The following is a 15,183-nucleotide window of genomic DNA, read 5'->3' on the forward strand; positions in this document are numbered from 1 at the left end:
CAATGGCTTTTTGTTAACAAAAGCCAAGAATAAAATTCTAAACCACTCAAGAAGGTTACGGAGAAACAAGGATCGTAAAAAATGAGGCTTAGATCAAAATAGAATCGAAAAACCTCACTTAAGGCTCTGCTGGACTACTGACTAATTTTAATTACATGTTCAAATAAAATGTTCTAAACACTTAGCAAGGATTATAGAACAATCTTCATGAAAAATGTTGAATTTAAACTCAGCAAATAACCAAGTTTAATCCCCCAAGATCCACTCCTAATCGCTTAAATCTCAGAATTACACCTGTAAAGATCAAGCTTAATGCAATTGACTCTTAACGATTCAAGAATGATAATCAAAACAACAAGAACAGAAACAAAATTACACAATTTGACAGTAGAAATTTATAGTGGTATGGCTTCAAGCAAACCTACATCCATTGCGAAAAGAGAAGCAAGATTTCATTAATTTCAGTTTTTCAAGATTCAGTGTTGCAGAGAGTGTGTGACAGGATCACCATATTTTAATAACCACTCATGAGGCCTTATATACAGAGAGATATTCATCTAGAAATGTCCGCTAACAGCCAGCTCGCATATTTCTGGGTTTGTTATCAAAACCCACAAGCTTCCCGTGCATATAACGGCCTTAACAGCTATTCGCACCAGTTGATTGGACACGTGTCAATGCTTCATCCACTCTGTTATGTAAAACAGCAAATGTAGCTGTTGAATTTGATACGTGATGCCCGTAAAAAATCACGTGTGTCACCTAGTCTTCCAGCTGACAATACATAAATGTCAGAAGTCCCTCCGAAGCTCTACAAATGGGATGTCATACATGCAAGAGTAACATGTCATAAAGGTCTAGAGAATGTAACCGACTTGTCATTCTTGATCGCAAACCCAGAATTGAGCTTGATCCTTCAACAAAAAATGACCAAGAAATGGCTTAGTGGAAGTATATCTAAAATGGAAAAAATCATAGAAGATGATTGATCCGAAAATTTGGGTATTCCTATGCTATATATGTCTCTACCATCTGGTACATTGATAGTTGCAATGAAAACTACTGTGATTATGAGTGCAACAATTGAGGAACATGAAACTGAAGATGGTTTATCAATATGTCATGGTAAAAATATGCATAAACTATAGAGAGTTAAAACATAAAATAGACTAAATAGTCTTAACACCTCTGTGAAATTAATCCCCTTCTTTTGAGTAAAGCCTTTAGATTTAACACCTAGTATTCCCTCTTTAACCTTATAAATCGACTTACACCATTCTAATTTCTCGTTTGCAAGCCTCTCTACTGGATCCAAAGTATGGTTTTTGATCAATGACTACATTTCCTTATCCATGGCTTCCTACCATTTCTATTATCTATCACTTTTAGCAGCCTCTGAGTAAGTCTTTGTTTTGTCAATTTCAATCTCATGTGTTGTTGTTAATGCAAATGTAATCGGATCTAGATATGCATACCTCTTAGGTTGCTTTATTACCCTTTTTCTTGCTAATTAAAATAAATTCTCAAAGAAAAAGTTAATAAATTACTAACAAGTAACATTTATGACTAAGATCTTTTCTCCAGAGTTTCTCAAAAGAGCAATGTTAGGTAACCAAGCATATAAGTCTTAATTTAAATCATAACTAATATGATATTCATTCATTGGATAGCAGTTAAGTAATTTTACAAGTTATGAAAATCTATCATCTAATAAATTAATGACACATAGCAATAAGACTCAAGTTGGGAGTCCAATGTTTAGATCCCTATCATTATTGTCGTTAAAGATATAAATAATAATGTTCTCATAAAAATATTAGAAGAAAAAAATAGTAGCCAAAAAATTGAGTAAACGAATAATTAATGTTCGATAAAAAATTATTAGGTAAAGGAACCTGTGAGAGAGATTGAACTGTCCCATTCTGTAGGGAGTGAGAAGAGGAACGGTGGTGGTGGCGGCTCCTGCCATTGATGCAATCTTTCAACTCTGTCTTGCCTCAATCTCTTTCTCTGCTTATAGCTTCTTCTCCCTTCAACATCTGATTTTATAGAGAAGATGAGCATATAATTCAAATTAGAAAAGTCTGAATTTGAATCTCCTGGGATAAAAGTAAAAGAAAATTTAAAGAGAGGAGTGATGTATGCAATTAGATTTTTCATCTAGCGAGTAACTTGTACTTACCTTCCATCTGGCTAGTAATTAATGAGTCCAAATTATATATCAAACAGTCAAATATGAAACGCGAACTAATACAAAAATTGAAAATTCTGGAAGTATAAAATTAAATAACGGTCTCTTTTTTCCATAAGATTTCCACCACGTGAATGAAAAAAAAAAAGGTAAATGTTTGTTAGTCCTTACATTTTTAATTAAGTGTTTATTTAATTTTAATATTTAAAAAATATCACAAGATACCTTCATTGTTAAATATATTACACTCCAACCCATACGTTTTTTTTTTCTTTATAGTAATTTTTTAAGTATATCAATTAAAAGAAAACAATGATAATTTATCAAATCAACTTTAAAAGTAATATAAAAATTTGCACAGCCTTTATATTATTATATTTTAAGATTAATTTGATAAATTAAATTTTATGAAATAATTATTAGTAAGATTATTATAAGGATATTAAAAAGTGCTTTAAGTTCGCTTGTATTAATTTATTTATAAATAATTATTAGTATAATTGTTGCACAAGTACAAAAAATATTAGTTCTTTTGCACTGATATTTATTCTTTGATTTACTAATAAATAATTATTCATAAATTTGCTAATCAAAATTTTTGTTGATAAATTAATTAATGTCAAGAATATTTTCGGAAAGATATAATTGTAAAAGAAAAGAAAAAGTAAGGGTAAGAATGTAATATATTTTACTATATGATGTTTTGAGTAATTTTTAAAAATATAGGGACTGAATAATCACTCAAGTAAAAAACAAAGGGACTAAACAAGAATTTACCCTAAAAATATATTGAATATTCAATTATGAAACACCAAACTAATATATTTATTTAAATTTTTAGAAGACTAATATTGAGGGGGATCTTTAACTTTTTTCCTAAAATCAATATACGTCATTTATTCTCTTACTGTTTCTCTAATACCCTAAAACTCTCCTTGCACTCAAACATTTAAAGGAAAATAAGTAAAAGAAAAATATCTTCTTATTGATTTTTTATTCACCGAAACACATATTTTTTAATACTTAATTTTTATGTAAATGTTGTTTATATAATTTAATTTAATTTATAATAAATATATATAAAAATAAAGATAATACGGTTAAAAGTTATTGATAATTATAAAAATAATAAAAGATAAATGATGATACGGAAGTACTGACAATCACCCCTAAAATTAATGGTGCTCTTTTTTTCAAAGTAACAAACGTTCAATAGTCGACGGAAAATTGTGAGTTGTTTATTTTTTTTATTTTCTTACTTGTAGATGCTAAAAGCTTTGATCGTTTGTTAAAATAAGGATTTCAAGCAATATACAGGATTTCTTTGTAGCATAAAAACAATTTATTGCATCAAAACAGAGTAAAACAGTAATCAAAGTACACGCATATTTATATATTTTACCTGCTTCAATGGCATTACGAGCAGCAAGTCTAAAATCATTGACAATTTGGGGGATTTCTTCTGTTCTCAACGGTCGAGGAGATGACCAATCTTGCCCGTCTAGGCCAGGTGTCACTCCCTTATTGGTACTTGAGATCGGAGCTTTTCCATTTGGCTGAAGGCCTATGTTTAAATATTACAAGTATCATTTACAATTAGCATTATCGGAGCCAAATTTTAAAAAATAGTTGTTAACTAAATAAATCATTACGTAGAGAAATTAAAAAATTAAAAACATTGTATTGATTTAGAACCATTTCAGATGAATGATTCAATTTATTGGCAAGATTAGGTTTATCTTGAAAACAAAAATTGCACATTAGTATTTTTAGTTTTTCGCATTCAGATCAAGCTTAAAATATAAATCCATGTCAAACTCACAAATTGGCAGTACACTATATAAATATTTTAAAATATTCTCTCTCTTTGTTGTAGTTTTTCGTTAAAATAAAGAAAAATGTTCTAATTAAAAAAATTTGTCGACTACTTTTTCTTTTTAATGGAATGCACTTAAAAATAAAAAAAAAATAAAAAGTCTTTCTAAATTGGATTTGGGTTTCATACCAAAGGTAGATACTCGGCCTACGTGCCAAAGCTGACAAAAGAAGGTTCCACCCTTCTGATGAACAGCATCCACAATTGGTTTCCAAGCTTCCACTTGCTCTTTTGTCCAAATTCCAGGAGTGTTTGGATACCTTCAATTTATTTAAATTAAGTGGTTATTGTCAAAATTGATTCTCCAAAATGTGCTTCTTTTGCTACATGCAACGTAAAATGAATTTCTAAATTTTAATTGAGCAGTGGTATCCATCCTAAATTTTTTAACTCAAAAAATTATTCTAAAAGATGTGACATTCATTAATTGTAAATTCATTAATTGATTAGTGAGATAATATAATTAATTTATTTGGATCTTAGAAAAAATTACTAATTACTCAAAAAATGACACATCTTAGTCATACAACCCATTTTCTACTTTAACAAAGGAATGCTGAGAACATCCATATTGTGTTTTACAATTTTCATGTCATTACAATTTTCATTTTTCTTGTGTTTAAATTTATTAAATATATTGTGCTAAAAATAGTTAATTAAAAAAGAAATGACAGAAATTAATTTAAAATTATTTTCAGTAAATCAGTACATTTTAATTAAAGTGTTAGCAATTAAAAATTAATTATTTCTTTATTACAAAATAAATACAAAACCATTTGAAAAATAATACTAAAGGCACATTAAAATTTTTTATGATTTTTTTCCTTTGCTCTGTTTTTCGATCGTCTGATTTTTTTCTTTTTTAACTTTTCTCTGAATTTACAAACTCCTTTTTCTGGAGACATTTTTTTGGACATCCAAATAAAAACAATTGGCAGAGCCTTTTCAATCACACTTCAAAGAAAAATCGTTTTGCATCATCTAAAAGTAGGGCATCAACCTATAGTTTACGAAAAATACATAACATAACTAAAATTAAAAAATCGATCGTATGGCATTTATTTTGATACATTATATTTACATACGAAAATGACATGCATTTAATTTTTTTTTAAATGAAGATATAATTACAAATTACCCTTGAACGGTATCAAAGACCCCAGTTGCTTCAGCAATGAGAAAACCACCATTAGTTGTGCGCTGAGAATAATAAAGAATGGCGTGTGGCTGCGGAATGTTGTTGTATGATCTAACTCTTGTCAACGGAGCCAATACTATTCTGCAAAAATAAATAAATCCAATATTTCATGTTAATTAAAATAAATTCTCAAAGAAAAAGTTAATAAATTACTAACAAGTAACATTTATGACTAAGATCTTTTCTCCAGAGTTTCTCAAAAGAGTAATGTTAGGTATCCAAGTATATAAGTCTTAATTTAAATCCTAACTAATATGATATTCATCCATTGGATAGCAGTTAAGTAATTTTATAAGTTATGAAAATCTATCATCTAATAAATTAATGATACAGCAATAAGACTCAAGTTGGGAGTCCAATGTTTAAGATCCTTAGCATTATTGTCCTTAAAGATATAAATAGTGATATTCTCATAAAAATATTAGAAGAAAAAAATAGTAGCCAAAAAATTAAGTAAACGAATAATTAATCTTCGATAAAAAAATTATTAGGTAAATGGCGGCTGCTCCCATTGATGCAATCTTTCAACTCTGTCTTGCCTCAATCTCTTTCTCTGCTCATAGCTTCTTCTACCTTCAACATCTGATTTTATAGAAAAGATGAGCAAATAATTCAAATTAGAAAAGTCTAAATTTGAATCTCCTGGTCTAAAAGTAAAAGAAAATTTAAAGAGAGGAGTGATTCAAATTGATGTGTGCACTTAACTTCCATCTGGCGTGTAATTAATAAGTCCAAATTATATATCAAACGGTCAATTATGAAACGCGAACTAATTAATACAAAAATTGAAATTTCTGGGAGTATAAAATTAAATGACGGTCTCTTTTTTCCATAAGATTTCCACCACGTGAATAGAAAAAAAAAAAGGTAAATGTTCGTTAGGCTTTATATTTTTAATTAAGTATTTATTTAATTTTATTATCTAAAAAATACAATAAGATAACTTTATTATTAAATATACTACACTCCAACCCATATGTTTTTCTTTTCTTTTCTTTATAGTAATATTTTTAGGGATATCAATTAAAAGAAAAAAAATGATAATTTATCAAATCAACCTTAAAAGTAATATTAAAATTTACACAAATTTTTATATTATTATTTTATTTCAAGATTAATTTGATAAATTAATTTTTATGAAATAAGTATTAGTAAGATTGTTATAAGGATATTAAAAAGTACTTTAAGTTGGCTTGTATTAATTTATTTATAAATAATTATTAGTAAAATTGTTGCACATGTACAAAAAATATTAGTTGTTTTACATTGATATTTATTCTTTGATTTACTAATAAATAATTATTCATTAATTTGCTAATTAAATTTTTTGTTGATAAATTAATTAATGTCAAAAATATTGTCGGAAAGATATAATTGAAAAAGAAAAGAAAAAATAAGGGTAAGAATGTAACATATTTTACTATAGGAATGTTTTGAGGTATTTTAACAAATATAGAGACTAAATAAACACTTAAGTCAAAAACAAAGGGATTAAACGAGCATTTATCCTAAAAATATATTGAATAGTATGTTATGAAACACCCAACTAATATATTTATTTAAATTTTTAGAAGACTAAAATTGAGGGGGATTGTCAATTTTTTCCTAAAATTAATATACATCATTTACGCTCTTTACTGTTTTTCTAATACCCTCAAACTCTCCTTGCACTAAAACATTTAAAGGAAAATAAGTAAAAGAAAAATATCTTCTTATTCACCGAAACACATATTTTTTTAATACTTAATTTTTATATAAATGCTGTTTATATAATTTTATTTTATTTATAATAAATAAAAATAAAAATATATTTAAAAATAAAGGTAATACGGTTAGACATTATTGATCATTATAAAAATAATAAAAGATAAATGATAGTACGGAAATACTGACAATCACCCCTAAAATTAATGATGCTCTTTTTTCAAATTAACGAGTGTTCAATAATCAACGGAAAATTGTGAGTTGTTTAATTTTTTTATTTTCTTACTTGTAGGTGCCAAAAGCTTTGATCTTTTGCTAGTCGCCTGATGGGAAACCATATCATGTAATCAAAGGCTTAGTGTATTTATTATTTTTTAATATTTTTTGTACTTGTTCAAAGGTGCATTCAGCTTAGTGTATTTATTATTTTTGAACACAAGAGTTTGTAACAAATCCTCAGTGAATTCAAAATTTGACCAATTTAGTAAACGAATTAAATCTAAATCCCCGTTCTGAATTGTTAAGTTTGTTGTACAGAATTAATAAACAAAGAATCAAATCGAATTTGAACTCAATTAAATTTTTTATCTACGATTATTTATGAAATAATGATTAATAACAACAAAAATCAAGAAAAAAATTTCGCAAATTTCACTTTAATCAATGTCGCTCTCATTCTCACTTAATAATTTTTTTTAAAAAACTTAAGCTAATTTTAGGAAAGGATAATCTGTGTAGCCAACAACAGGATCAGGAATGTAAAACGTGCTCCTGTTGTACTTGTTCAAAGGTGCATTCAGCTCAAAGCGCTTCGGCAAATCCGGATTAGCTAAAAACAGACGGCCAAAAGCAACCAAATCTGCATAATTCGCTGCAACAGCTTTGTTGCCTTCATCTCTATTATATCCTCCAGCAGCAATGAAAGTTCCCTCAAAAGCTCTTCTCATCGACAATAAGCTGTGTTGAGTTTCAGACTTGTCAGTGAGTTGAATCATCCTTGGCTCGATTACGTGTAGATAAAGAAGCTTAAATATGTTAAGTGCTTTCGCCATGTACAGGCCAAGTGCTTCCGGATTTGAGTCTCCAGTTTCCATGTAACTAGCATAAGGTGATAGTCTCATGCCAACTCTTTCAGCTCCGATTTCACTAACCACAGCTTCAACTATTTCCAACGCGAATCGGCATCGATTTTCTAGGCTTCCGCCGTATTCATCCGTCCTGTCATTTACTTGATCTTTCATGAATTGATCGATCAGGTATCCATTTGCTCCATGAATTTCAACCCCATCAAAACCTATGAAATGGTATCCCAAGTTAAAATAAGCACCGGTAAACTTCAATTAATTCTCCAATAGAATGACAATTTTCAATTTATCTTCTGAAGGTGTGAACACCTCAAGTCACCCCATTTTTCGTTCAAAAGATGATAGCAATGGAGGTACGTGATGATTTTTTTTCAAGTTTTTTAACAATGAATGAGATTAATTAATGTTTTTATATTTTTAAAAGGTAAATTGAAGATTGTCATTCTAAATAGGAGTAAATTAAAATTTTTCATATAATATATAAAAACACAATTTCGAATTAAAATGTCTATGGCCCATTTTTTAAAAAAGGACTTGTTAGTTGCTTCGATTTGTGGCAAAGAATAGCATAAAAGAAAGTAAAACAATAATATATTACTCAAATTCGTATTTCATAAAATGTCAGACGTCGTATATGTATTTTAAGATATGATCAGGGTTACCTGCTTCAATTGCATTTCGAGCGGCAAGTCTGAAGTCATTTACAATTTTTGGGATTTCTTCTATGCTCAATGGACGAGGAGGTGACCAGTCTAGTCCGTCTACGCCGGGCGTCACTCCCTTAGAAGTACTTGAGATTGGAGCTTCTCCATTTGGCTGAAGGCCTGTGTTCATTAAATATTTATCATATTAAAATTCGCACTATTTGCACTAAATAATCAGAAATTAGTTTTTTTTTTAAAAAACCCAAAAAAACATTATAATGATTAAGAAACTGTTCCAAACAAGGACACGACTTAACTGAATTTTTTATTTATCTAAAAGATTCTTGTTGAGTATCTATTTCCTTTAAAATCGACCTCATTAATCTCTATTTTTTAAAATATTTGTAACAAGAGGTTAGTTTTATCGTTTCTTTTTGAACAAAAATATTTCTTGAGTCTATTAACCTTTTGATCATACCATAATTAGAGACTCTGCCTACATGCCAAATTTGGCAAAAGATGATGCCACCCTTCTGATGAACAGCATCCACAATTGGTTTCCAAGCTTCCACTTGCTCCTTTGTCCAAATTCCAGGTGTGTTTGGATACCTTCAATTTATTTAAATTAAATGGTTATTATCAAAATTATTTCTCCAAAATCTGCTTTTTATGCTACCCTTTGAAATTACTATTCAACTTACATCAACATTACTTCTTAGTTTCTCGAACAATAAATTTTTTTTTATGATTTCAAAGTACCCCTTTTTTTCTGAAAGCACTTTTTTGATGATTCTGGAAAACAATTGGCAGAGACTTTGCAATCACACTTCAAAGAAAAATCGTTTTGCATCATCTAAAAGTAGGGCATCAATATATAATATACGGAAACACTCAACAGAAATTTAAAAAAAAAAATCCAATTAGTTCAATATGACTTGAAAAAGAAATTGGGAATCATATGGAATTAATTTTGAAAATATATTTATGTTTTTCATAGAATTCACATATGCAAATGACATGCGTTTAATTACCGGAAAAAAGGAAGCAAAAATATATTCACAAAATTACCCTTGAGCAGTGTTGGAAACCCCAGTTGCTTCAGCAATGAGAAAACCACCGTTAGTAGTGCGCTGAGAATAATATAAAATGGCATGTGGCTGTGGAATGTGGTTGTATGATCTAATTCTTGTCAATGGAGCCAATACCATTCTGCAAAAATAAGCAAATCCATTAGTTCATGTTAATTAAAATAAATTCTCAAAAAAAGTTGATAAATTACTAACAAGCAACATTTATGACTAAATTTTTTTCACCCATTAAGCCGAGTTTCTTAAAAATATAAATAATAATGTCGTCGTACAAACATTAGAAGAAAAACTTAGTAGATAAAATAATTATATAAGCAAAGGAACCTGTGAGAGAGATTGAATTGTCCCATTTTATAAGCTGTGAGAAGGGGAATATTGGTGGTGGTGGTGGCGGCCGCTTCCATTGATGCAATTAATCTTTTAACTCTGCCTTGCCTTATTCTCTTCTCCGCTTATTGCTTCTTCTCCCATCAACATTCTATTTTATAGAAAAGATGATCAAATAATTCAAATCAGAAAAGTCTAAATTTGAGTCTCGTGGGAGCAAAAGTCAATTATTGCTAAAGAAAATGTAAAGAGAGGAGTAACGCAGATTGATGTTTGCAATTAGATCTCCCGTCTGCTGTGGAACTTCTATTTACCTTCCCCTTTTTTTCTTTCTTAATTACAACATAGCCTGGTTATTTTATCAATTTGGTAATATGATTTTTGCATCATATATATATTGCAAATGTATTATTTAGATTATGTAAAATTTTTTTTTTTAATCTATCATACATTTGGTAATATAAACATGTTTCTCAAATGCGCATCATAAACAAGAAATGGCCTCTAATTTTTTTTTTTTTAAGGTGAACCTCCACAGTAGGAGAGAAGTTTTATTAGTAGGAAAAGAAAAATTACACCCGGTTGGGGGGACGCAATGAGTCTTATCTCTATGAAAGATTTCAGACATTTTTTAAAATATTCTTGTTTGTTTTTTGAAACTTATGTCTGATTTTCAAACATTTATATCTAAATAGAAAAAGTAAATTTTTATAATTTTTATCTGAATGAAAAAAGGTCACTTAGAATGAATTTCACAATCAGAGTCACTTTAAAAGTAGGCTCCATCACCCAAAATAAAGTACCGTGTGACCCCCCTTGGTGTTTCTATCGTGTGGTCCATCTTTCTAGCATTTATTTTTACAGTGCGTTTTGGTACCGTGTAATCCTCAAAAATTTCTCCCACACTACTATTGCAAATGTATTATTTAGATTATGTAAAATAATTTTTTTAATCTATCATACATTTGGTAATATAAACATGTTTCTCAAATGCGCATCATAAACATGAAATGGCCCCAATTTTTTTTTTTTTAAGGTGAACCTCCACGGTAGGAGAGAAGTTTTATTAGTAGGAAAAGAAAAATTACACAATGAGTCTTATTCCTGTGAAAGAGATTAAGAACTTTCCAAAAGAGAACCTCTAAACAAGTCAAGCTATGCATGTATGCAAAAAAAACAGTAAATAGTTATATACAGTAGAACACCTATAAATTAATAATCTCTATTAAATAATAAATTTTGATGGTCCCAACTTGGACCAATAGACTAAATTAATAATTTCAATAAAATAACAAGATAATACTTTTCTAAAAAAATCTTATTCAACTTTGTGGTTCCATTCAAATCATAATTAATAATTTTCTAAAATTACAAATGTATTTGACTATGATATTTTAATTATATAAAATATGACTATTGTTACTTATTTACAGAAAATATGACTTTATTTTATACTTGTTTTTCCTTAAAATTTAAATCTAGTTAGATTTCATCTCTTATTTTTCTTATTGCATTTAAAAATTCTGTGGTCACTTTCTCAAATTATAATAAGAAATTATGAAATATTATTGATGTATGTTAATTGAATTGAAAATAACTCTGTAAATTAATAAATTATTAATTTATCAATTATTTAATTTTTTTTATAATTAATAGATTTTATATGATCCCAATCTTATTAATTCATAGAGGTTCTACTGTAACAAATTGAAAATTTAAAAAAAAATCTAACAAAATCCATAGTTAGAGGCACCGATTATTTAAATATAGTTTTCCGAAAATACTCAACATAAGTTCAATTGAAAAAAAAAAACAGCCTTAAAAGTTAATATCACTGGAAAAAAAAAATTGGGAACCGTGTGGCATTTGTTTTGACAATAGACACCCTATTTTAATATTTTCCATAAAAATTTAAATTTGTGAATTAAAAAAAAAAAGGAGTGGAAAGGAAAAAAATAGTAACACAATTACCCTTGAGCAGTGTCTGAGATCCTATTTGCTTCAGCAATGAGAAAACAGCTATTAGTTCGCTGAGAGTAATAAAAAATGGCATGTGGCTGTGGAATGTTGTTGAACGATCTAATTCTTCCTAGTGGAGCGAAAAACTATTTTGCAAAAAAATATAATAATAATTAATTTTTTAAAAAAAAATTAATAAATTACATTTTTAAAATAAAAAATTCATTAATGTTAATAAATTACAAACAGAACCGTACGTGTGAGAGAGATTGAATGGCCCCATTTTGTATCGTGTGAGAAGAGGAATGGCGTCGGCGGCTGCCATGTTTGATGTTTCCAGAAGCAACAGAATAAATTAACAAATATTTAAATTGAAAGATACAAGCTCTAGTATCTGTATAAACTTATACGTGTCAAACTGTGAGACTACTTGATTCTTGTTTGAATTTTGAATGGTCTCAAAATTAATAATTTAATATTTTTTATAATCAAGGCTCACTTCATTTGAATACATATAAGAGGTATAGAACTTAGACCCGAAATTATATAATATGACATAGACATCATTTGATTTATATTCTAGATTTGACTCTTAGAATGACAAAGGAAAACAGATGGAAAGTAACTAGCTATGAGGGATATGAAAACTAGCTGATTACACTGTTTTGCAAGCACTACAAGTTTTTTTTTTTAATTTAAAAATTATTATTGGGGAGGTTAGGCGAGACCTCTTTACCTGTAAAATAAATTAAAAAAAAAATATTTAGAGGGAAAAATAAACCAAAACTTCTAAGTCAAAGAAAGAAATAGCCTAAAAGAGAAAATTAGCAAAAGCAAATAAAAGAAATAAAAAATAAGCAAGAGAACACCCTAAGGCAAAGCCTAACAAAAGAAACCATATGAAAGTGAGCTAATGCCCAAAGTACTGCTTACGATACTTCCATCTGGTGACTAATTTGAAGCCCTTCTTTGAACAAGAGGCACGTGGGCTAGCAACACTAAAATGCATCAGCCACCATATTCCCTTCAAAGCTAACATTCTCATCAGAATGAGAAGGAATCTCCATAGAGTGGGAATTGAAATTCATAACCATTGTGCGAATATCATCCACTGTAGATAGAAAGAAATTAGAGCACACGAATACCCTCTAAGCACCCGGATAATTCAAAAACATATCATTACCATCACTGGTCATATCAACGGGGCTCCATAGAGAAGAATCACCATGATCCTCAAGGAGCAACAACTAGATCAGACTGAACAAGAATGGCAATATCATCAACAACAAGATCATTAGTGCAATTAGTATTAGGCCGAACCTGGTCAACTAGATCCACCTTATCATTCTGAGCATCAGAAGTAGGGATTCTAGCATCCGAAGAGGCACCCTCAGTAGGGTATAAGCTACTGAGGCAAACTAGAAGACTGCCCCTAAACAAAGTAAGGCTGAGTAACAAGCCCCCAGCCAATTATCTGTAACAACGTACTGAGGAACAGTGGGAACCCGAGGTTGAACATCTACAATAGACATAGGTTGCTTACCCTTATCAGTAGTATCTCTACCTTAAGGCTCATTAGCATGTTATTGAGGCTTCAAAAGCCAAGGATTAGCCGTATAGCAATCATTTGTAGAATGGCCAAGGTGCTTACAAGAAGGACAATAAGAAAGAATCCGCTCAAAAATAATATCCTATCAGAAACTAGAATCAACTTCACCAATCTAAAGGTGAAACGACCCGCCCCGCACCCCCAAGGCGAGTCTATCTAAACTCGTAAACTCGAATCGATATTAATTAAGATATCTAAGAAATTCTATAAAAATTTCGGCAAAATCTCCCTTATAAATGAAACATTCCCACCCTGCAATTTACAAAACAATACTCCCAAAATAATTCAATATTCATTCATCCTTCTTCATAACCAACTCCTCAAGTCAACATATCAAATATCACCCAAATCATTTTAATATTAAAATACATCGATTATCCTTAATTACAAAATATAATAAATAAATACAATTCGCAATATCCCAAAACTCAAAATAATTAAATCTGCGACTCCTAACACCATTACGTGGCCACAATTTCAAAATTAACATTCATTACCGGGGCAACTGATGTATCTGTAAATCTCCTATGGGGGGGAAAATATAATAAAAACGGGGTGAGTATAAAACTCAGTGAGCTCAGTGAGTGGATAGTAGTTCTTGAAAAATAAATTTATTTAAAATGATTTAATCTTTCTCAAATCAATTTCTCAAATCAATTTCATCAAAATATCATAAGAACTTATACAAACTTATTTAATTCAAATCAATCACTGAAATACTATAGTATATAAATCTGCATAAAATCAATAGAATCATAATACTTATCATATCAAATACTGAATACCAAAACTATCATCAAACAAGTACCCCAGGGGAATAATCTTATCATATCCGGACCTCGACGGACGGGCAATCAGGGAACCATCATGCCCCGGAGCTACAACGGATAGATGGGGGAAAATCTTATCATATCCGGACCTCAACGGACGGGCAATGACGTACTATCTGGGTAACGTCACGCCCCGAAGCTACACGGATAGACAGGGAAATACCATCTCATATCTCATCATATCTCTGCATGCATAATCTAGTCTCCAAAGGACAAAAGCGCCCAAGCACACGGCCCAAAGCCTCTGTGTGTACTCAGACGGGCCCCAAAGGCCTGTATCTCATCTGTATCTCAACTATCTGTATTTCATATCTGTATCACTGTATCTCTGTATCTCAATAACTTATCTGTATCCCATATCTGTATCATTGTATCTCTGTATCTCAATAACTGATCTGTATTCCATATCTGTATCACTGTATCTCAAGAACTGATCTGTATCCTATATTTGTATCTCTGTATCTCAATAACTGATCTGTATCTCATATATGTATCTCTGTATCTCAATAACAAATCGTATCTCAATAACTGATTTGTATCTCATATATGTATCTTTGTATCTCAATAACTGATCTGTATCTCATATCTGTATCTTTGTATCTCAATATCTGTATCTCTGTATCCCAATAATTGTATCACTATAATCATCATACCGCATGCATATGCCCCTAA

The 15,183-nt window shown here is 29.7% G+C and overlaps 2 protein-coding genes across 2 annotated transcripts; both read right to left on the reverse strand.

Annotated features, from left to right (window-relative positions):
- Nucleotides 1-229: 229 nt before the first annotated feature.
- On the reverse strand, nucleotides 230-6,890 carry LOC107174823 (putative 12-oxophytodienoate reductase 11). The gene is made up of 5 exons (XM_052440988.1): nucleotides 6,886-6,890; nucleotides 5,206-5,346; nucleotides 4,197-4,327; nucleotides 3,573-3,755; nucleotides 230-294 (listed from the first exon to the last, which is right to left on the reverse strand). Exons 1-5 carry the CDS (start codon nucleotides 6,888-6,890, stop codon nucleotides 230-232), a joined length of 525 nt encoding a protein of 174 aa, XP_052296948.1.
- A 709-nt stretch (nucleotides 6,891-7,599) lies between these two features.
- On the reverse strand, nucleotides 7,600-10,273 carry LOC102608507 (putative 12-oxophytodienoate reductase 11). The gene is made up of 5 exons (XM_006494157.4): nucleotides 10,111-10,273; nucleotides 9,767-9,907; nucleotides 9,177-9,307; nucleotides 8,717-8,878; nucleotides 7,600-8,263 (listed from the first exon to the last, which is right to left on the reverse strand). Exons 1-5 carry the CDS (start codon nucleotides 10,188-10,190, stop codon nucleotides 7,674-7,676), a joined length of 1,104 nt encoding a protein of 367 aa, XP_006494220.3. The 5' UTR covers nucleotides 10,191-10,273; the 3' UTR covers nucleotides 7,600-7,673.
- Nucleotides 10,274-15,183: the final 4,910 nt, after the last annotated feature.

The sequence above is a fragment of the Citrus sinensis genome, chromosome 5 (assembly GCF_022201045.2).
Source record: "Citrus sinensis cultivar Valencia sweet orange chromosome 5, DVS_A1.0, whole genome shotgun sequence".
Taxonomy (NCBI): domain Eukaryota; kingdom Viridiplantae; phylum Streptophyta; class Magnoliopsida; order Sapindales; family Rutaceae; genus Citrus; species Citrus sinensis.

Bases quoted from the DNA above. Each gene is read 5' to 3' on its own strand.
- LOC107174823 (XM_052440988.1), bottom strand. The intron at 3,756-4,196 runs GTATGAAACCCA...ATTTAAACATAG, and splicing joins AGGCCGAGTATCTACCTTTG to GCCTTCAGCCAAATGGAAAA. The intron at 295-3,572 runs GTACTTTGATTA...TGATCTTTACAG, and splicing joins TAAAATATATAAATATGCGT to GTGTAATTCTGAGATTTAAG.
- LOC102608507 (XM_006494157.4), bottom strand. From the start codon at position 10,190: ATGGAAGCGGCCGCCACCACCACCACCAATATTCCCCTTCTCACAGCT. The intron at 9,308-9,766 runs GTAATTTTGTGA...AATAAATTGAAG, and splicing joins GTTTCCAACACTGCTCAAGG to GTATCCAAACACACCTGGAA. The intron at 8,264-8,716 runs GTAACCCTGATC...ACCATTTCATAG, and splicing joins TCGAAATGCAATTGAAGCAG to GTTTTGATGGGGTTGAAATT.